At 37.2% G+C, this 23,946-nt stretch overlaps 1 protein-coding gene across 3 annotated transcripts in view; it reads right to left on the bottom strand.

Annotated features, from left to right (window-relative positions):
* Positions 1-23,946, bottom strand: part of RPS6KA6 (ribosomal protein S6 kinase A6) — a 152,392-nt gene that overhangs the window by 78,027 nt on the left and 50,419 nt on the right. For 2 of the 3 annotated variants that reach the window (XM_069464365.1, XM_069464366.1), the window contains exon 3: positions 17,362-17,478. The exons of the other annotated variant lie outside the window; for it this stretch is intronic. In XM_069464365.1, the coding sequence (XP_069320466.1) occupies positions 17,362-17,478 (117 nt within the window). The remainder of the gene's footprint in view (positions 1-17,361; positions 17,479-23,946) is intronic. 3 annotated transcript variants of the gene reach the window in all.

The raw sequence follows: 23,946 nt of genomic DNA, 5'->3' as shown, positions 1-23,946 counted from the left end.
GAACTGGAGAAAATTCTTCTAAGTGAAGTATGGCAAGAATGGAAAAAGAAACACCACATGTACTCAATACTAAATTGGAACTAATAGATCAACACTTATGTGCACATATGGAAGTAAAACTAAATGGAAATCAAGCATGTGGGAGGGGGTGGAGAGGATGGGTAAATTCACACCTTACAGGTACAATGCACACTATCTGGGTGATGGGCACACTTAAAACTTTGACTCAAATTGTACAAAAGCAAATTATATAATTAAAACATTTTGACCCCCATAACATTCTGAAATTTAAAAAATAATAATAAAAGAGGTATTTTTAAAATGCAACTAAGTGAGCTACTCATATAAAACTACAGATGGGACAGCTGTTAAGTAATTTTTGTGTTGTATTGCCTGTTTTCCAAGGTATAAATGAAAATTTTTTATTCTACGTATTCTATGTGATAATTAGGTATCAAAAAACTGGAGAGGAAGTTAGTTCAAAATCTATGACATGGTATCTGTAGCAATTAACAAATTCACCTATTAAAGGATCAATGACTCACCTACCTATATTCTTATACTGCATGGGATGTCTGTTTTCTTCTATCCTGAAAGCAAAGCTTTAGAACAGACCTAAAGTAAAGGACCATTTCAGGCTTAGAGTTTTGACATTTATCCAGTGCAGTACTTCTCACACTTTGGGTAGAAGAACCAATATTTCTTTTTCCCTTTCCTCCAATCTACTGAAAATCATACTTTTATAAAATATAATCAAAATGAATCTTTTAGAAAAATGAAATTAAAAAGTCATACAAAATATGACCCTTTTTAATACTAATAGGTTTCACAGACATAAAATTACTCTGTCAAATTGTTGTTAAGGTTTCTAAATGCTTGCTTCCCATTTTTGAACATTTCTCATAGTGAATTAGCAACAGTTTATACCACACTTGGGGTACCCTAATCAAGAGAATGCACATATTAGCAAATGGTTGGCTTTCACTATATAAAACTATCTTTGGAGAAAAGAAGAGTTTAGAGGTTGAACTAAATCATCATCTTGCAGATCACCACAAATATTGCTGTACTGAAAGGGCCAGCAGATTAAAACTACTACCCTATGTCACTTTCTTGTCTCAGATCTAGTTTGAATTCTAAACAGATTTCCCCAAACAATATAGAAGCCTTAGAAAGTGTGGGTGTTACTATATAAAATTTCAATGGCTTCATTCCATGGAGTTATTTTTACTGGATTTTAACTTGGAAAGGAAGTTCATAAAAGTCCATGATTTTTCACTAATGAAAATGGTATGCATTTGAACAAAGGGTGTCAAATTTGAATATACAAGAATCTATCCTCAGTGTCCTTTATAATGGAAGCATTGGAAAATAAAATTGCATCTTATACATTAACAGTGCAAAATCAGGATTTTTATTCATAGAAGTATATAATACAAACTTGTATATCATACAAGCTGGGTATATCATACACACACACAAACTGGACAATCATGGGTCCTAAACGTCATATAATACCTATTGATTAAGCTATAGAAGCTACAACTCCAGATGTATATTTACTCAAGTGTTTTTTTTTTTTTCAAGTTTTCAGGAGTTGGCTAAAAGATAGACTTGTATGTATTTGCATAGCTCATATAAGAGGCAGTCTTTAACCACTTTACAAAGTAGTAGATTAAATGAATTGTTACAATACACACACACACACAAACACACACATACACACAAACACACACACAAAGACAAAGCTAAGAAAATGGCATTAACCATAAGCACCAGGCTGAAAGTCTCCACCCAATTTTACTGACAATACCAAATAAAGACAGATAACCGGTTTCTGTTTTCTTACTCAAAATCATAGAATCAGGTGACAACAACAAAGGAGACAAGTCATTTTATGAGCAATAACTTCACCATGAGAACAAGGACTATCTTGATCAGTCTCTTCCAGAAAAGCAGTTCTCAATCTTTTTGGTCTCAGGAATCCTCTACAATCTTAAAAATTATGGAAGACCCCCAAGAGCTTTTGTGTACTTGGGTTGTATCTATCGATATTTACCATATTAGAAATTAGGACAGAAAAATTAAATATGCATAAATTTTTAAACAACTCCATTAAAAATTGGGCAAAGAACATGAACAGAAACTTTTCAAAAGAAGACAGAAAATGGCCAACAAACATATGAAAAAATGCTAAACATCTCTAACCATCAGGGAAATACAAATCAAAACCATAATGAGGTATCACTTAATTCCAGTAAGAATGGCTTTTATCAAAAAGTCCCAAAACAATAAACATTGGCAAGCATGCGGAGAGATAGAAACACTCATACACTGCTGGTGGGACTGCAAACTAGTACAACCTCTATAGAAAGTAATATGTAGGTACTTCAAAGAGCAACAAGTAGAACTACTATTTGATCCAAGAATCCATTAAGAGTCATCTACCCAAAGAAACAAAAGGTATTCTATAAAAAAGACATCTGCATCTGAATGTTTATGGCAGCACAATTCACAATTGCAAAGATGTGGAAACAACCCAAGTGCTCATCAATACATGTGTGGATTACTAAAATGTTGTATATGTATACCATGGAGTTCTACTGAGCCACAAAAAAAAAAAAATGGTGATCCAGCACCTCTTGTATTATCCTGGATAGAGTTGGAGCCCATTCTACTAAGTGAAGTATCCCAAGAATGGAAAAATAAAGCACTACATGTACTCACCATCAAATTGGTATTAATTGATCAACACTTATGTGCACATATAGTAGCAACATTCATTGAGTGTCCAGCAGGAGAGAGTGGGGTTGGATATATTCACACCTAATGGGTGCAGTGCACACCGTCTGGGGGATGGACATGCTTGAAGCTCTGACTCGGGTGGTGTAAAGGCAATATATGTAACCTAAACATGTATACCCCTACAATATGCTAAAATAAAAATAAATAAATGAATATGCATTAATTTTTAAAACCTGCTAACGTGAACATAAATATTTTATAAAGATAACCATGTTTTCCAAAATGAAATAAACTAATGAAACAACACTTATTTACCTTTCTGCAAATTTCTAATATCCGACTTAACAGAAAACAGTTGGATTCTCACACTGCTTGTTCATTGAATCTGTTGCATTTAAGTTGTTTTGCTTGAAGTATAGGTAGAAAATTATGCCTTGTAAGATATGATTTGGAAAAGGGAGGAGTATTTTAATAGCCTTTTCATATAATTGTGGACACTGTCCTTGATGCAACAACAGAACTTAACAATGGAAGCTTCTTAAATGTGTGTTGCAATGGAAAATCTGAAACCATATCAATTAACTGTCCATATTCTGATACACAAAAATACATTTGTCTACTTTGCATTTTGAATGGATTTTTGTACCTGTATCTGATTTGTTAATATCATGTGTTGGTCAACTCAAAAATATTGATTTACTTAGTCATGTACATCTTCCAAATGGTAACACAGCAATATCATCAAAGAAGTCTTTACAGTACTGGCATACCTTGGATATATTATGAGTTTTGTTCCAGACCACTGCAAAAAAAGCGAATATGGCAATAAAGTGAGTCACAAAAATTTACTGGTTTACCACTACACATAAAGGTTATGTTTCCACTATACTGTAGCCTATTGAGTGAGCAATACAATTATGTCTAAAAAAATGAGTATACCTTAATTAAAATATACTTTATTGCTAAAAAATTGCTAATGATAATCTGAGCCTTCAGCAAGTCGCAATCTTTTTTCCTGGTGGAAGGTCTTGCCTCAATGTTGATGGCTGATGACTGATCAGCTTGGTGGTTAATCAAGGCTGGAGTGGCTTTGACAATTTCTTAAAGTAAGACAGTGAAGTTTGCCACATTGATTAACTCTTCTTTTCAGGAAGGATTTTTCTGTAGCACGCAGTACTGTCTGATAGCATTTTACACAAGTAGAACTTCTTTCAAAATTGCAGTCAATCCTCTCAAACCCTGCCAGTGCTTTAATCAACTAAGTTCATATAATATTCTGAATCCTTTGCTTTCATTTCAACAATGTTCACAGCATCTTCACCAGGAGTAGATTTCATCTAAGGAAACCAGTTTCTTTGCTCATCCATAAGAAGTAATTTCCCATTTGTTCAAGTTTCATAATGAGATTCCAGCAATTCAGCCACATTTTCAGACTACTTTTTTAATTCTAGTTCTCTTGTTACTTCCACCACTTCTGCAACTAATTCCTCGACTGAAGTTTTGAACCCCTCGATGTCATCCATGAGGATTGGAATCAACTTCTTCCAAATGCCTGTTAATGTTGATATTTTGATTTCCTCCCATAAATTGAAAATTTTTTTATTCACATCTAGAATGGTGAATCCTTTTCAGAGGTTTTCAATTTACTTTTTCCAGATCCATCAGAGGAATCACTATCTATGGTATCTATAGCTTTACAAACTGTATTTTTTTAAATAATAAGACTTGAAAGTCAAAATTACTCCTTGATCCATGGGCTTCAGAATGGATGTTGTGATAGTAGACATGAGAACAACATTAATCTCATTGAACATCTACATCAGAGTTCTTGAGTGACTAGGTGCACTGTCACTCAAGCAGTAATGTTTTAAAAGTAATTTTTTTTTCTGAGCAATAGATCTCAACAGTGGACTTAAAATATTCAGTAAACCATGCTATCAACATATGTGACCTCATCCAGGCTTTGTTGTTCTATTTATAGAGCAAAGGTAGAGTAGACTTAACAAAATTCTTAAGGCCCCTATGATTTTTATAATGGTAAGTGAGCATTGACTTCAACTTAAAGTTACCAGGATCACTAGCCCCTGATAAGAGAGTCAGCCTGTCCTTCGAAGCTTTGAAGACAGGCACTGACTTTTCCTATCTATCTATAAAAGTCCTAGATGGCAACTTCTTCCAATAGAAAGCTACTTCACCTACATCGAAAATCTGTTGTTTAGTGTAGCCACCTCCATCGATTATCTTAGGTAGATCTTCTGGAACTTTCTGTAGCTTTTACATCAAGCACTGGCTGCATCATCTTGCACTTTTATGTTATGGAGATGGCTTCTTTCCTTAAAACTCATGAACCATATGCTATGGAGATGGCTTCTTTCCTTAAACCTGATGAACCAATCTCTGCTATGATCAAACTTTTCTTCTGCAGCTTACTCATCTCTCTCAGCCTTCATAGAATGAGAGTTAGGACCTTGCTCTGGATTAGGCTTTGGCTTAAGGGAATACAGTGGCTGGTTTGATATTCTACTAAGATCACTCAAACCTTTCTCCAATAAGGCTGTTGTTCTTTCTTATCATTCATGTGTTCACTAGAGTAGCACTTTTAATTTCCTTCAAGAACTTTTCCTTTGTACTCACAACTTGGTTAACCGGCACAAGAGGCTGACTTTTCTGCCTGTCTCGGCTTTTGACATTCCTTCCTTAATAAGCTAAATCGTTTCAAGCTTTTGATTTAAAGGGAGAGACATGAAACTCTTCCTTTCACTTGAACACTTATAGACCTTTGTAGGGTTATTAGTTGGCCTAATTTCAATACTGCTGTGTCTCAGGAAGTAGGAAGGCCTGAGGAGAGCGAGAGAGACGTGGGATCAGATAGTTGGTGGAGCAGTCAGAACACACATACCATTTATCGATTAAGTCTGCCATGTTACACAGGCACAGTTTGTGGCTCCCCAAAACAATGGCAATAGTAACATCCAAGATCACTGATCAGAAAACACCATAACAGACATAATAATAGAATATGAAATACTGTGAGAAGTATCAAAATATGACAGAGACTCAAAGTGAGCATATGCTATTAGAAAAATGGCTCCCACAAACTTACTAGACACAGGGTTGCTATAAACTTTCAATTTGTAAAAATCACAATATCTGCTAATCATAATAAAGTAAAATGCAATAAAAAGAGGTATACCCTATTAAGAAGATGACAAGATCAATGTAGTAAATAAAAAATTTCCAAAATTCTTTTTTTCTTGAAAGCTCAGATTTTCTCACTGATAAAAATATTGTCAGTTGTTTTTCCATGAAGTAATAGGCTCAATCCATTCATTTTTGAGTGAACACCTACCAATACCCACACTTAAGGAACCACAGTTTGTCAACCATTCTTTCAAGTAAAAATAATGATCCATTAAAAAAGTGGCTAGTTCAGCTGACAACTCAACAAAATTACCTAAGCCCTCTGCCTTGTGAAAACCATTCTATATTGGCATAGAGCTAAAGTGCTTTATGCATATTCCCCATTTTATCACAGAATATTAGAAAGAAGGATATTCAAGTGTTGACATTTAATAAATTTAATAATTGTTAAACCTCATCAAGGACATTCTTAAACTGTAAGTGTGAGGCAGTGAAGAATACAATGACTATTGGTACTGTTTGGTGTCACTGCCTTGATTGTCCCAAGGTGCCAGCAGTTGTACAAATAATATCTTAGGATTATTATGAAATAGCTTTGACCTGAAGACTCCCTGAAAGGGTCTTGGGGTTGCACAGCAGTATGCATACCACGCTTTTGAGAATCACTGTTCTAGAGAATAGCTCTTAGTAAGATTGAAAAAAATGGAGTATAAAGAACAAGAAGAGGCTTTTCTAAAAAAGCCATTCTAACAGGGGTAAGATAAGGAAGAAAACAAGGATAGTCCATACTTTTAGGAAGACACTGTTACACAAAGAAGCCATTTTTTTCCTAGCTCTCCTAATACTCACTAGAATCCCAATATGGCATCTAATAGAAGCCATCATTTACAGTCTGGAGAAGTAAATGTTTATTTGTTCATAGCCTGATCTGTTTTTTTTTTCTTTTTTATTTTTTTCGGGCTTATGAGTGAACTATTATAGCATAAGAAAATATCATTTCTCTCTGCCAGCTTCCCACAATCAACTACAAAAGTAGTTACATGGCTTCAAACTACTGTAACTAATGCCATATGTATACATTTATAGGAAAGGATTCTTTTCAGTCACCCTAATCCAATCATGGGAAACTGTCCAGAGGAGAAATGAATTGCACCAATATATTTTTTCTCAATCACATGACTTTTATATTTTCCAAAAAGAATACTAAATAACTGCAGTGAATTGGAAAATCACATATTTTTAAATGCTAATTGAAGAGAAAGGACCAACTACAGGAAATTTTAAGATATAAGGATATAGTTTTGGGAGAAGAATCAAGATGGCAGATGAGAAAAACTGCCAGCCAGAGTGTCTCTGCAAGAAAGACAGATTTTAGAAGAAAGTTAAGAAAAATCATCAGGCAGACGAACATAGATCAACGAAGGATGGAAGGGAGAGTGCCTAAAACTACAGGAGACTCCACATGAAGAAGCTGCAGAGGAGAACTGGAAGGAGAAAGGCCCCCCGAGAGGCTTGGAGACCAGCAACAAGGTTGCTGCTTGCCTGGTAACTCCAGGAGAGTGGGACAAATCCTCAGGTGGAGAGACACTGATCCAGCTTGGGCACCCCATGGGTGACTTGAGACCAGCACTCCTCTCCCTGGAAAGGTCAGGGATAGATCTCCAGGGTCCAGGGGACAGGCCTGCAGACCAGATCCCATACATCCAGGCCTCAATCACATTGCCCTGGGCCATAGAGAAGTTATTTGTGAACGACCCTACTGAGTGTGTGTGCCTTCAGGGGCAGATCAATGTGCCTGAGGGGAAACCCTCCTCTCACAGGAAGGCCATGCGCCCAGCCCAGTCTGCGATCTTGGGCAAGGAACCTCCTGGCCTGCATGACAGCCAAAGAAAATCCACTGGCTTGAGGTCCTTCCGGCTGACAGAGGCTCCAGAGAAACTGTGGAATATGGGAGAGTGAAAAGGAGCAAGGCCTACTCTACACTGTAGGTCTCAGACAGCCCCACCCCCACACGCAGACTTTTCTGCTGAGAGGGGCCATTCCAGCCCCTCCCTGGCAGCTTTGCCCAGAGGCAAAGAACAGACCTTTGACCCCTGATAACAGCATTTGTGGAGCTTGAGGGCAGGCTCACCCAACCCAGCTCTGCCCAGACTCACTCCCTGACTTGCCCCCACTAAGGTGCACAATAAGGACACACCTGGAAGTCCCAGGGCTGCACCCACCATGTAAGGCATTAGAGTGCCTCTCCAGAGGAACGAGAGATGGTTACAGAACCAAAAAACAACACTGCAGCCTGCCCATACCAGCAAGTGCCACCTACTGACAGGGAGGTCATTCTGCAAACACTTTTACTGCATCTACTGACTAATCCTATAGGGTGTGTTCAAACCTGACCCAAAAACACCACCTAGTGGCTCAGAGAATAAACAGGGTGTGTCATCATCCAAACGAAAATCTAAAGGCAAGAAGCAACAGCAGATCCATATGGGAAGGAATCAACGAAAGAACTCTGGAAGAATGAAGAATCAAATGGAAAGCATACTCCCAAAGAAAAACACCAGCTCTCTAGCAATGGACATCAACCAAACTCAGAACACCAAAATGACAGAAGAATAATTTCAAACATGGATCATAAGAAAACTCAAAGTTACGCAAGAAAAAAATAGATAAACAATATAAAGAAACCAAAAGAAAAATCCAGGAATTGGAAGAAAAATTAGCTAAAGAAATGGAAATATTAAAGAAAAATCAAACTGAACTCCTGGAAGTCAAGAATTTATTCAGGGAACTACAAAACTCAGTGGAAGCCTCAAGAGCAGGGTAGATCAAATAGAAGAAAGAATCTCAGAGATCGAAGATAACACCTTCCAATTAAATAAGTCAGACACAGAGATAGAGCAAAGAAATAAGAGAAAAGACCAGAGTCTGCAAGAAATGTGGGATTATGTGAAGAAGTCTAATGTGAGAGTTATGGGCATTCCTGAGGGTGAAGAAGAAAATACGCAAGGGTTGGATAAGCTATTTGAAGAGATAATTGAGGAAAATTTCCCAGGCCTTGCTAAAAATCTAGATATACAGGTATAAGAAGCCCAAAGACCCCTGGGAGATTCATTGCAAATAGGAAGACACCACATCATGCAGTCATCAGACTGACCAAACTATACACTAAAGATACCCTTCTTCAAGCTGTAAGGCAAAAGGAACAAGTAACATACAAAGGAAAGCCCATTTGAATAATGCCAGATTTCTCAACTGAAACCTTACAAGCAAGAAGAGACTGGGGCCCCATTCTCACTCTTCTGAAACAGAATAATGCCCAGCCTAAAATCTTGTACCCAGCAAAGCTAAGTCTTGTATATGAAGGAGAAATTAAGACATTCTCAGATAAACAAAGACTGAGGGAATTCACCAAGACAAGACAAGCCCTCCAAGAAGTAATCAAAACAGTGTTGCATACGGACCAGCACAAGAAACACTCACGAATGTAAAACTACTCAAAAGCTAAAGATCAAAGGCGAGATACCACAAGGGCTCAAGAGAGAAAACATAGCAATGAAGTTCTACCCAACAGGATGAACAGAAATCTGCCCCGCCTATCAGTTATCTTAATAAATGTGAATGGCTTGAACTCCCCACTCAAGAGACATAGGCTGGCCCAATGGATAAATAAATACAAGCCAAGTATCTGCTGTCTCCAGGAAACTCATCTAACCTGCAAAGATGCAGTTAGACTGAAAATAAAGGGGTGGAAATAGATATTTCAAGCAAACAGAAGCCAAAAGAAGGCTGGTGTGGTGGTTTTAATTTCAGATAACTTAGTTTTTAAATCAACAAAAGTAATGAGAGACAAAGAGGGTCACAATATAATGGTGAAGGGTACAGTTCAATAAGAAGACATAACTATACTTAACATGTACGTACTCAACTGAGGTGCACCCAGATTCATAAAGCAAACCCTACTTGAACTAAACCAAATGATAAACAGCAACACCATAATACCCAGAGACTTGAACAGCCCACTGACAGCACAGGACAGATCCTCCAAACAGAAAATAAACAAAGAAATAATGAACTTAAAAAGAACACTAGACCAAATGGGCCTGACTGACATTTACAGGACATTCTGTCCAAACTCCACTGAATATACGTTCTTCTCATCAGCTCATGGGGCATGCTCTAAGATTGACCATATCCTAGGACACAAAGCAGGCATTGAAAATTTAAAAAAAATAGAAATTATACCATGCATCTTCTCAGATCACAGTGGAATAAAGTATAAATCAACCCTAATGGAAATTATCATTCTACTCAAAGTCGTGGAAGCTAAACAACCTTTTCCTGAATGATCATTTCATAAATGAGGAAATCAAGATGGAAATCAAAAGATTCTTGGAACTAAATGACAAAGGAGACACAAGTTATCAAAATCTGTGGGACCCAGCTAAAGTAGTCCTGAGAGGAAAGTTTATTTCCATAAATGCCTGAATCCAAAAGACAGAAAGTTCACAAATAGACAACCTAATGAATCGACTCAAAGACCTAGAGAAAGAAGAACAGACCAACCCCAAACTCAGCAGATGAAGTGAAATTAATAAAATCAAATAAGAACTAAATGAAATTGACAACAGGAAAACTATAAGGGAGATTAATAAAACAAAAAGTTGGTTCCTTGAAAAGATAAACATAATCGACACATTTTGGCTAGACTAAGACCTGAAAAGAAAAATCTCTAATAACCTCCCTCAGAAACATGAAAGGAAAAATTACAACTGATGCCACAGAGATATAAGATATTATCTATGAATTCTACAAAAACCTTTAGGCACACAAACTGGAAAGTGTGGAGGAAATGGACAAATTTTTAGAAACACACAACCTCCCTAGGCTCAAACAGGAGAAATAGAATTCCAGAACAGACCAATATCAAGAACTGAAATTGAAACAGCAATAAAAAACCTCTCCCAAAAGAAAAGCATAGGACCAGATGGTTTCACACCTGAATTTTACCACACCGACAAAGAAAAACTGGAGCCTATCCTACAAAAGTTATTCCACAACATCGAGAAATACGGAATCCTCCCCAACACATTTTATGAAGCCAACATAACTCTAATACCCAAACCAGGAAAGGACATAACAAAAGAAGAAAACTACAGACCAATATCCCTCATGAATATAGATACAAAAATTCTCAATAAAATCCTAGCAAACCGAATCCAGGGGCTTATCCAGAAAATAATCCATCATGACCAAGTGGGCTTCATCCCAGAGATGCAGGGATGGCTCAACATATGCAAATCTATAAATGTAATACACCACATATATAGAAGCAAAACCAAAGATGATATATGATCCTCTCAATAGATGCAGAAAAAGCATTTGACAAAAGTGAACACCATTTTATGAGAGGAATGCTTAACAAAATAGGCATAGACGGGGCCAACCTAAAAATGATACAAGCCATATATGACAAATCCACAGCCAACATTATAGTGAATGGGGAAAACTTGAATGCTTTCCCACTTAGAACTGGAACCAGACAAGGTTGTCCACTGTCCCCACTACTAGTAAACATAGTGCTGGAAGTCCTTGCGAGAGCAATCAGGCAAGAGAGCAGAATCAATGGTGTCCAAATGGGGACAGAAGAGATCAAATTCTCACTCTTTGCTGATGATATCATATTATATCTAGAAAACCCCAAGGATTCAACCAAGAGACTCCTGGAACTGATAAATGAATTCAGTAGAGTCTCAGGATACAAAATCAATACATACAAATCAAAGGCATTCATATATGCCAATAACAGTCAAACTGAGAACCAAATCAAAGACTCAATACGCTTCACCATAGTAACAAAGAAAATTAAGCACCTAGGAATACATTTAACTAAGAAGGTAAAAGACCTCTACAGGGAGAACTATGAAACACTGAGAAAGGAAATCACAGAGCACATAAACAGGTGGAAAGCCATACCATGCTCGTGGATCAGAAGAATCAGCATTCTCACAATGTCTATACCACCCAAAGTAATCTACAGATTCAATGCAATGCCTATTATATTACCAACATCATTTTTCACAGATATAGAAAAAATAATTTTATGCTTTGTATGGAACCAGAGAAGACCCTGTTTAGCAAAAGCAATTTTTAAGCAATAAGAACAAAATGGGAGGTATTAATTTACCAGACTTCTAACTATACTACAAGGCTATGGTTATTAAAACAGCTTGTTATTGGCACAAGAACAGGGACACAAACCAGGGGAACAAAATCGAGAATCCAGATATAAAACCATCCTCATATAGCCATCTAATCTTTGACAAAGCAGACAAAAACATACTCTGGGTAAAAGAATCTTATTCAATAAATGGTGCTGGGAAAACTTGATAGCCACATATAGAAGACTGAAACAGGACCCACACCTTTCACCTCTCACAAAAATCAAATCACGGTGGATAACAGACTTAAACCTTAGGTGTGAAACTATTAGAATTCTAGAAGAAAATGTGGGAAAGACACTTATAGACATTGGCCTAGGCAAAGAATTTATGAAGAAGACCCAAAGGCATTCACAGCAACAACAAAAATAAATAAATGGGACCTGATTAAATTAAAAGGCTTCTGCACAGCAAAAGAAACCATCAGGAGAGTAAATAGACAACCTACAGAATGAGAAAAAAATTTCGCATGCTACACATCTGATAAAGGATGGAGATAACTAGAATCTATTTAGAACTCAGGAAAATCAGCAAGAAAAAAATCAAACAACCCTATCAAAAAGTGGGCAGAGAACATGGAGGGAAATTTTTCAAAAGAAGACAGAAGAATGGCCAACAACCATATGAAAAAATGCTCAACATCTCTAATCATCAGGGAAATGAAAATCAAAACCACAATGAGATATCACTTAACTCCAGTGAGAATGGCCTTTATCAAAAAGTCCCATAACAATAATTGTTGGCATGGATGCAGAGAGACAGGAACACTCATACACTTCTGGTGGGATTGCAAACTAGTGCAACCGCTGTGGAAAGCAAAATGGAGATACTTTAAACAGATACAAGTAGACCTACCATTTGATCCAGCAATCCCATCATTGGGCATCTACCCAAAAGAACAAAAGACATTCTATAAAAAAGACATCTGCACCTGAATGTTTATAGGAGCACAATTCACAATTGCAAAGATGTGGAAACAACCTAAGTGCCATCAATACATGAGTGGATTAATAAAATGTGGTATATGTATACCACGGATTACTACTCAGCTATAAGAAACAATGGTGATATAGTACCTCTTGTATTTTCCTGGATAGAGTTGGAACCCATTCTACTAAGTGAAGTATCCCAAGAATGGAAAAATAAGCACCACATATACACACCATCAAATTGATTTCACTGATTATCACCTAAGAGCACATTTAGGAATAAGATTGATCAGGTGTCAGGCAGATGTTGGGGGAGGGGGGAGGGATGGGTGTATACCTACATAATGAGTGCGATGCGCACTGTCTAGGGGATGGACACATTTGAAGCTCTGACTCAGCGGGGTTGGGGGGGCAATGGCAATATATGTAACCTAAGCTTTTGTACCCGCACAATATGCTGAAATAATAATAAGATATAGTTTTAAAACTATCACTTAATAGTTGATCAATTATTTAAAAGCACGAGGGTTCGATATTTTCAAAAATTCATTTTTAAGTCCTTTAGTTAAAGGCTTTACTAACACCAGCAAAAAAATACCATTTGTTTCATTATCCATGAATGTTAAAATGTATGCTTTGTACAAATATTATTTGGCATATGATAATATGCTTGATATCAGCCAAAAGACTGAAAAGCAATGGCATATGATATATAAGGAAGGCTACTCAATTTTAAACATATTTTCATGAATTTGATTGTGTTTTAAAATAATTAATGTAAATTGGTATACATTTCAACTCATAAAATAATGAACATTAATACATGATATACTTAGTACAGAATTTTATATGCACCTTTCATGATAATAATGCATGTGTCCTTAAATTTTAAGCTATATTTAGTAGGATTCCTCCCACCGTTAAATAGATTATAAAGATATTTAATGTTATAAGGCTTTATATGGGCGAAAATCCTATTTATTGTATTTTAACAATGGAATCTTTGCAGAAAAACTTAAATAAGACTCTGAAGCCCAGAGTTTCTTGGAATTGCTCCTACATTTATCTGATTCACAGTCTTGGACAAGTTCCTGAACAGGTTCAGCCTATAACAAGTCACACCTACACATTGCCTACGCAAATGATGTAATACTGACAAGCAAGCATGTTCACATCCCAGGAAGAAAAAGAAAGAGAGAAAGAGAGAAAAGAAAAGAATAGAAAAGAAAATAAAAGAAAAGAAAAAGGGAAAAGGGAAATCAAATGGAAAGGAAAGGAAACGGAAATGAAAAGGAAAAGGGAAAGGAAAGGGAAGGGAAGGGAAGGGAAGGGAAGGGAAGGGAAGAGAGAAGAGAAGAGAAGAGAAGAGAAGAGAAGAGAAGAGAAGAGAAGAGAAGAGAAGAGAAGAAAAACAAAGCCACCTCTGTAATATTTCTTTGGTTAGTGAACGGCATAAAGATCTCTATTCTATATTTTAATATTAGGAATCTTAACAAGGCTTCAATAATAACCTGTTAAACCAAAATTCCTGCATAGACAAAGCTGAGCGTTGCCTGAATTTAAGGACTATATTAACAACTTGTCAGCATGTTGCTATTTGTGAATATGTTACTGAAGATATTTTATTATGTTATGCAATATTTTCTTTATGAAGACTCATGAGAGAAATTTCTCTGGTCTGTTTGATCTGTTTCTACCTTAAAAACACTGTCAATAATCATACACTTGAATATACCAGCTTCTTTATAATGGCTGCCAGAAACTTCAGTCCTCATTTTTTGCCCCACTTCTAAAAGACTCATAGACCCTTAGGGTCATGCATATGTGAACAAAGTACACCTGGTTTTATCTATTTTTCCTGCTCTGATTTTTCTGTTTCCATCATCTTCACTATGTATTTTTAATTTTATTTAGTATTCATCTATGAAAGCCTTAAATCCTTTCTAGAGCAAAGCTGGAGATAAATAAATACTTATATCAAATGACAAAAGAACTAGTTTTAATGGCTTGAAATGTTTTCCTGGTGAGATTTTTACTTAAGTCAAATATGTAAGCATGTAAACATTTGGGATATATATATATATATATATATGTATATATATATAGTCATCTCTGTTCCTTTAAAATTAACACCATAAAACAGCTATATAGTGCAGAACAGTCAAAAGAATATTGTACTTTCAGAAATTTTAAAATAAAGATGTGCAGAATGCAAGAGTCTACAAGTCAGTTCTATAAACACTCACCATCACCACCACCACTGATCTATTAACATTTCCTTTTAGCTTTTCTCTCCCCAGCACACTGTTCAAGTCCTATTTCCTTGTCTTATACATATCCTGTACCAATTCACTGCCAAGCCATAAAACTTCTTTTTTTTAAAGATCTGTTGGCTTTATCTACAATTCTAGAATTGCACAGAACCTGATTCTATGAAATAATATGAATGTTCCAATTAGCTGATCAAAAGAGTCTGGCTTTACAGGCAGAAATGGACTGAAGAAAGCAGAAACAGTACAAAAAGTGGATTGGTCATTTCAAAGTTAATTTCCTTATAGGATTTAAACAGAGGGAACTTTATTATCATTCCAGCTCAGATAAACTGGGCTCCTTCTGATTGGTTGCTGTGAATCTCCTATTTATAAGGAGAACTGACCCATTTCAGAGTTCAGTTTGATTATGTGGCACTTAGCACAAGTGACTTCATTTTGGTTTGTTCCAGTCTGCTGGGGCCTAGTATAGGAGGCTAGTCCAAAATAATGACCAACCATAAACTTTGCATAGCAGGGTTAAATTGCAGTATAAAATAATAGGAAATGAAAAAAACAAAAATGTGATACTTTCTTCCAAAAAATTGGTTTATGGTGCTTTAAGGTAATTTTTGTGTTGGGTCAATGATTAATTATAATGTGTATTAAAGAAAATGATACTGGCCAGAGATATTCAGAGATCTTTTGTCCATTTTTAAATCAGATTTTTTGTGGGTTTTTAAAATCCATTTGTTTTTCTTTTTGCTACTGAGTTGTCTGTCTTTCTTATATATTCTGCTTATTAATCCATTGTTGGATGAATATTTTGCACATATTTTCTCCCATTCTATAGGTTGTCTCTTCATTTTGTTGATTATTTCCTTTGCTGTGCAGAAGCTTTTTAAACTTGATGTAGTCCCATTTGTCCATTTTTGCTTTTTTTTTCTTGTGCTTTTGAGGTCTTACTCAAAAAATCTTTGCCCAGACCAAAGAAATAGAGTGTTTCCCCAAAGTTTTCTTCTAATAGTTTCAAAGAGCACTTGTGATTAAACAAAGCAAAGGAATCAAATCATTTTTACATAATCCTTCTTAGTTTGTTCTTTTTGTGTCCTGAAAATGTTTCTATATATTTCATGTTATATTCTATACTGCATAGATATCAGGCCACTTTAAGACAATTAATGTCTATTTTGTATTCACAGATACTGATTGTACAACTGTCATGTACACACTGAGTGCTTAATAATTGTCTTTCTTTTAAAATGTTCCAGAGCATTAAAAATAATTGCTGCTCAATTGCCTTACTTTTCTCCTTTAAAACTAAACCTCAGCCACTCTGAAATTAGTAGTTTTCTCTGTCTCCCCATAAATTGTGGTTGTTGCTATTTTCCTAAAGGCTGTTAACTTTCTGTATATATGCAATAATTTTCATGTCTTAGATGTTAGGTGTACAAATCGGGAAGCAGACCTCCATGCTTCTCTTCCACGAACCATATGCTATTAAGCACTTAATAAACAACACTAATAATGAGGAGTTAACCTTTCACAATTTTGCTTTTCTCCTTGAAATCTAAGCTCCTTGAGTTTCACACAATCTATATATCACCCAGTGCCTACTTTGTTGCACTTTACACACCCTTGTTCTATTTTGCTTTAACAGATAATAGATGAACCTATGAATTCATACATGAATTAAGACATAAATTCTGACTTCTGTCATAAAGCTAAGAAATATAGATGAAATCACCAGGAGAGCGCAAGCTGTGTTCATACCAGGATGAGAACAGGAAGATAAGGAAAATCAGTTTTACAAAAATCAAACTATCTTGATTTATGTAGCTAATAAAGAACATGCTACACTTTTCCCCAGAGAAATCAGTAAGCTCATAAGAATGGAAAACCTTGATTATTACAGAGAAGTATAAAGAAATTGGAATAAAATAACAGAAATAAAAAGAATTACCTTTGAGTGCATCCTTTGAGAAGTTTAGAAATGGCACATTTGGACTTCTATGTATGTATACACTTTTTCCTAAAGGTTTAGAAGAGAAAAAAAAATGTGGAAAAAATATTCATTACCTTTCCAAATGATCCCTGACCAAGAACCTTGAGCAACTCAAACTGTGCAGGATCTGCTTTCTCATATCCTTCCTTAACATGATGAGTAATAGGGATTTCTTTAACAACTCCTTCATCCTGTAAAAGGAAATCCAAACAATATTCAAATCCAGTTCCAACATCTTATGATTAGCTCCATTTAGAACCAGAAATCATATAGTACCCAACTCCCTCAATTTTGCACAGTTTTATGGGCTACAAATATCCCCATCTCCCTGTTTTATAACACATACTGATACACTACCTTCCCTAACATACAATGTCATGTAAATAAAGGCATGTAAAATAAAATCTTTCAGCTTTTCTTTCCAACTAGGTAGCAATATAGTGAAAGTGTTAATAACTAACAGTCTCAAGACCCTCATTTGAGTGTCACTTATGAGGCAGAGTCAGAAACAGTCAAGATCAAACCTTGTAAATTGTCAGGCATGAGAAAAAATGTGAGCCTCAAGAGCTCTTTTAAATAGTATTTCATGAGGGGAGAAAAAAGTGGCAGCGTGGAGGTAACCTGGATTCCTGCTCCCAGAGAGGGAGGCGTAGATCTTGGTCTGCTACACAGGAGTGGATCACTCCCCCGAAAGAACAGTGTTGTGAATTGATGGAGAGTCAGTGTGGGACACAAAAAAGCAGGAAAAAGAAAAGGGGAACGGGAGCTAAGATGGCGAAAATCTGGAGAGTGTGAAGACAATCAATAGAGAGTAGAGCATGGGATGGCTGTGCCTACCTCACCAGTGAGTGAGGTGGGATCAGTCCCACAGCAGAATATCTTGCTTCTCCACTGACCTCCACACTCACTCAGACAGGGATCTGACTGAAGTTGGTGCAAAATCACCTCGGGAGACGTGGGGGTCTGTGGAGAGGAAACATTAGTGTGAACCATCTTGAACTCCCTGAGCTCTGTGCCAGGACTGCAGTGGGCAATGGAGGGACTAGTCTGGGCTGCCGCTGGAGGCAATTAGGAGACAGGTAAATTGCCTCTACCACTCAGCAGGTCCAGATCAATGGAATTGAACACTACATAGGGAACTCTAACCTGGAAACCGCCGCAGGCTAATAGGCCTGCTCAGGGTGGATGAGAGAGAGAGAGAGAGAGCGCGCTCGCTCCTGCTGAACAGGTATGAGATTGTTGGAGCATAACATAAAAGAGACAAGGGGGCATCCTGATTACTCAGCCCCCTGACCTGGCACCTGCCAACCCCTGAACAGTAGCCCCCAGTGCTACCGCTCTGCGGGCTGGCAGTCACCATTTTGGGGGTCCACAACCCTGCCACTGCGGTGTGATACAGTGTCGGGGAGCTCCCTTCCCCCAGCACGGAGACTCTCTCAACAAGCTCCACTCTTACACGACCTATGGTCAACAGGTCGGACTCATTTCCATGTGTGAACTTCAAGTGATTCCCCAGTCATGAGAGACCAGCGCCAGGGACTTGCAGACTATCGCACGCGGGACTTGCAGGCGCTGGGGCACTGGGCAGACTGTGGCACCACCCCCTCCCCTAGCCAGCATCTCTTGCGCTAAAAGTCATAGGTGTCACCACTGGAGGTAGGGAGAGACAAGAAAAGACACGCTTGCTCTGCAACTACAGTGAATCCCAGAGGACTTGGCGCAGATCAAAAGTTGACAGCCCAGTGATTTTACTCATCAGACTGGTTTTGGTCATCAGGTCAGATCAAAACCCTGGGGCTGAACTCCTGCCTCTGATTGGCTGACAACAGTGGGATCCCCAGCTAGGGAACAAAAACCCTGACAAGAGGCCAAGACAGGCTCCCCAAGTAACGCCTCCCAAGAGGAGCAGCCTACCAACTGTGCTAGAGGAACCCTGAACAACACATTAGTGGCTCTACAATTTGACAGATCAAGCAAGCATAGAAGCACACACATCCAGGCTGTTAGGCAGCAGCTGCAAACTGCCTTGCTCCTACAGCATCTATTGGAATGGAGCCTACACAAGACCCATTAATTTCCAAATGAAAACTGAAAGGTGGGAAGCAACAACTGATCTAGATGGGAAGGACTCAGCAAAAGAACTCTGGAAGTATGAAGAATAAAACAGAAAATACACCCTCAAAGAGGAACACCAGCACTCTAGCAATGGACATTAACCAAATTGAGAACACTAAAATGACAAAAGAAGAATTTCAAACATGGATTGTAAGAAAATTCAATGTTATGCAAGAAAAGATGGATAACCAACACAAAGAAACCACAAAAATATCCAGGACTTGCAAAAATAATTCACTAAAGAAATAAAAATATTAAAGAAAAATCAAACCAAACTCCTGTAAATGAAGAATCTATTCAGGGAACTACAAAACACAGTGGAAAGCCTCAAGAGCAGGGTAGATCAAACAGAAGAAACAATCTCAGAGGTTGAAGATAACACCTTCCAATTAAATAAGTCAGACACAGAGATAGAGCAGAGAAATAAAACAAAAGAGAAAAGCCTGCAAGAAATATGGGATTATGTGAAGAAGCCTAACCTGAGAGTTATGGGCATCCCTAGGGTGAAGATGATAAAACACAAGGGTTGGATAAGCTATTTGAAGATACAATAGAGGAAAATTTCCCAGGCCTTGCTAAAAATCTAGATATACAGGTACAAGAAGCCCAAATGACTCCTGGGAGATTCACTGCAAATAGGAAGGTACCACGTCATGCAGTCATCAGACTAAGCAAAATTTCCACTAAAGAGGCCCTTCTTCGAGCTGTAGGAGAAAGAAACAAGTAACACACAAAGGAAAGCCCATCCAAATCACGCCACATTTCTCAACTGAAACCTTACAAGCAAGAAGAGACTGGGGCCCCATTCTCACTCTTCTGAAACAGAATAATGCCCAGCCTAGAATCTTGTACCCAGCTAAGCTACGTTTTGTATACAAAGGAGAAATTAAGACATTCTCAGATAAACAAAGACTGAGGGAATTCACCAAGACAAGACCAGCCCTCCAAGAAGTATTCAAAACAGAGTTGCACACGGATCAGCACAATAAAGACTCATGAACATAAAAGCACTCAAAAGCTAAAGATCAAAGGCCAGACACCACAATGGCTCAAGAGAGAAAACATAGCAATGAAGTTCTACCCAACAGGGTGAATAAAAATCTGCCCTACCTATCAGTTATCTCAATAAATGTGAATGGCTTGAACTCCCACTCAAGAGACACAGGCGGGCCCAATGGATAAATAAATACAAGTCAGTATCTGCTGTCTCCAGGAAACACTTCTAACCTGCAATGATGCATGTAGACTGAAAATAAAGGGGTGGAAATTGATATTTCAAGCAAACAGAATCCAAAAGAAGGCTGGTGTGGCGGTTTTGATTTCAGATAACTTAGTTTTTAAATCAACAAAAGTAATTAAAGACAAAGATGGTCACTATATAAGGGTGAAGGGTATAGTTCAACAAGAAGACATAACAATTCTAAATATGTATGAACCCAAATTTGGTGCACCCAGATTGATAAAGCAAACCCAACTTGATCTAAACCAAATGATAAACAGCAACACCATAATAGCCGGAGACTTCAACACCACGCTGATAGCACAGGACAGATCCTGCAAACAGAAAACTAACAAAGAAATAATGGACTTCAGCAGAACACTAGAAAAAAATGGGCCTGACTGACATTTATAGGACATTCTATCCAAAATCCACTGACTATATGTTCTTCTCATCAGCTCATGGGGCATGCTCTAAGATTGACCATATGCTAGGACACAAAGCATGTCTTAAAAATTAAAAAAAAAACAACAGAAATTATACCATGCATCTTCTCAGATCACAGTGGAATAAAAGTGTATATAAAACCTAACAGAAATTCTGAATTCTACTCAAAGTCATGGGAGCTAAACAACCTTCTCCTGAACGATTATTTTATAAATGAGGAAATTAAGATGGAAATCAAAACACTCTTTGAACTAAATGACAAAGGAGATACAAGCCATCAAAATCTCTGGGACACAGCTAAAGCAGTCCTGAGAGGAAAGTTTATTTCCATAAATGCCTATATCCAAAAGGCAAAAAGTTCACAAATAAACAACCTAATGAATCATCTCAAAGACCTAGAGAAAGAAGAACAGACCAACCTCAAACTCAGCAGATGAAGGGAAATTAATAAGATCAAATCAGAACTAAATAAAATTGACAAAAGGAAAACTATACAGATGATTAATAAAACAAACAGTTTGTTCTTTGAAAAGATAAACAAAATTGACATGCCTTTGTCTAGACTAACAAAGAGCAGTAAAGAACAATCATTAATAACCTCCATCAGGAACACGAAGGGAGAAATTACAACTGATGCCATGGAGATAAAAGATATTATCTATGAATTCTACAAAAACATTTATGTACACAAAATGGAAAACGTGGAGGAAATGGAAAAATTTTTAGAAACACATAGCCTTCCCAGGCTCAACAAGGAAGAAATAGAATTCCTGAACAGACTAATATCAAGAACTAAAATTGAAACAGTAATAAAAAACATTCCTAAAAACAAAAGTCCTGGACCAGACGGTTTCACACCCAAATTTTACTACACCTACAAAGAACTGGTGCCTATCCTGCAAAAGATATTCTACAACATTGAGAATGATGGAATCCTCCCCAACATATTTTATGATGCCAACGTAACCCTGATACCAAAACCAGGAAGGGACGCAATAAAAAAAGAAAACTACAGACCAATATCCTTTATGAATGTAGATGCAGAAATTCTCAACAATATCCTAGCAAACTCAATCCAGGCACTTATCAAGAAAATAATCCATCACGACCAAGTGGGCTTCATCCCTGATATACAGGGATGGTTCAACATACACAAATCTATAAATGTAATTCACCACATAAATAGAAGCAAAAACAAAGACCATATGATCCTCTCAATAGATGCAGACAAAGCATTTGACAAAATTTAACACCCTTATACGATAACAATGCATAACAAAATAGGAATAGACAGGACGTACCTAAAAATGATACAACCCCTATATGACAAACCCACAGCCAACATCATACTGAATGGGGAAAAATTGAAAAAATTTCCACTTAGAACTGGAACCAGACAAGGTTGCCCACTTTCTCCATTTCTACTCAACACAGTGTTGGAAGTCCTTGTGAAAGCAATTAGACATGAGAGCAGAATTAAGGGCATCCAAGTGGGGATACAAGAGATCAAAACCTCACTCTTTGTTGATGATATGATATTATATCTAGAAAACCCCAAGAATTCAACCAAGAGACTCCTGGAATTGATCAATGAATTCAGTAAGTCTCAGGATATAAAATCAATACACACATCAGAGGCATTGATATACGCCAATGACAGTCAAACTGAGAACCAAATCAAAGACTCAGTACCCTACACAACAGCAACAAAGAAAACACAGTACCTAGGGATACATTTAACTAAGGAGGTAAAAGACCTCTACGGGGAGAACTATGAAACACTAAGGAAGGAAATTGCAGATCACGTAAACAGGTGGAAAATCATACCATGCTTGTGGATCGGAAGAATCAACATTTTTAAAATGTCTATGCTACTCAAAGTGATCTACAGATTCAATGCAATCCTTATTAAAATACCAACAACATTTTTCACAGATACAGAAAAAATAATTTTGCACTTCGTATGGAACCAGAGAAGACCCCATTTAGGAAAAACCATCCCAGGCAATAAGAACAAAATGGGAGGTATTAATTTATCAGACTTCACACTATACTACAAGGCTATGGTTATTAAAACAGCTTGGTATTGGCACAAGTACAGAGACACAGACCAGTGGAACAGAACTGAGAACCCAAATATAAAACCATCCTCATATAGCCATCTAATCTTTGACAAAGCAACAGAAACATGCACTGGGGAAAAGAATCTTTATTCAGTAAATGGTGCTGGGAAAACTGGATAGCCACATGTAGAAGACTGAAACAAGACCCACACTTTTCACCTCTCACAAAAATGAAATCACGGTGGATAACAGATTTAAGCCTAAGGTGTGAAACTATCAAAATTCTAGAAGAAAATGTGGGAATGCTCTCATAGGCATTGGCCTAGGCAAAGAATTTATGAAGAAGACCCCAAAGGCAGTCACAGAAACAACAAAAATAAATAAATGAGACCTGACCAAATTAAAAAGCTTCTGCCCAGCAAAAGAAACTGTCATGAGAGCAAACAGATGACCTACAGAATGGGAAAAAATTTTTGCATGGTACACATCCAATAAAGGGCTGATAACTACAATCTATTTAGAACTCAGGAAAATCAGCAAGAAAAAATCAAACAACCCTATCAAAAAGTGGGCAGAGAACATGAACAGAAGTTTTTCAAAAGAAGACAGAATGGCCAATAAACATGAAAAAATGCTCAGTATCCCTAATCATCAGGGAAATGAAAATCAAAACCACAATGAGATATCACTTATCTCCAGTGAGAATGGCCTTTATCAAAACGTCCCATAACAATAAATTTTGGTGTGGATGCAGAGAGATAGGAACACTCATACACTTCTGGTGGGACTGCAAACTAGTGCAACTGCTGTGTAAA

Source organism: Eulemur rufifrons, chromosome 30, assembly GCF_041146395.1.
Source record: "Eulemur rufifrons isolate Redbay chromosome 30, OSU_ERuf_1, whole genome shotgun sequence".
NCBI classification, from domain to species: Eukaryota; Metazoa; Chordata; class Mammalia; order Primates; family Lemuridae; genus Eulemur; species Eulemur rufifrons.
Note: the sequence above shows the minus strand (reverse complement) of the source record. Positions and strands in the feature narration are given on the sequence as shown.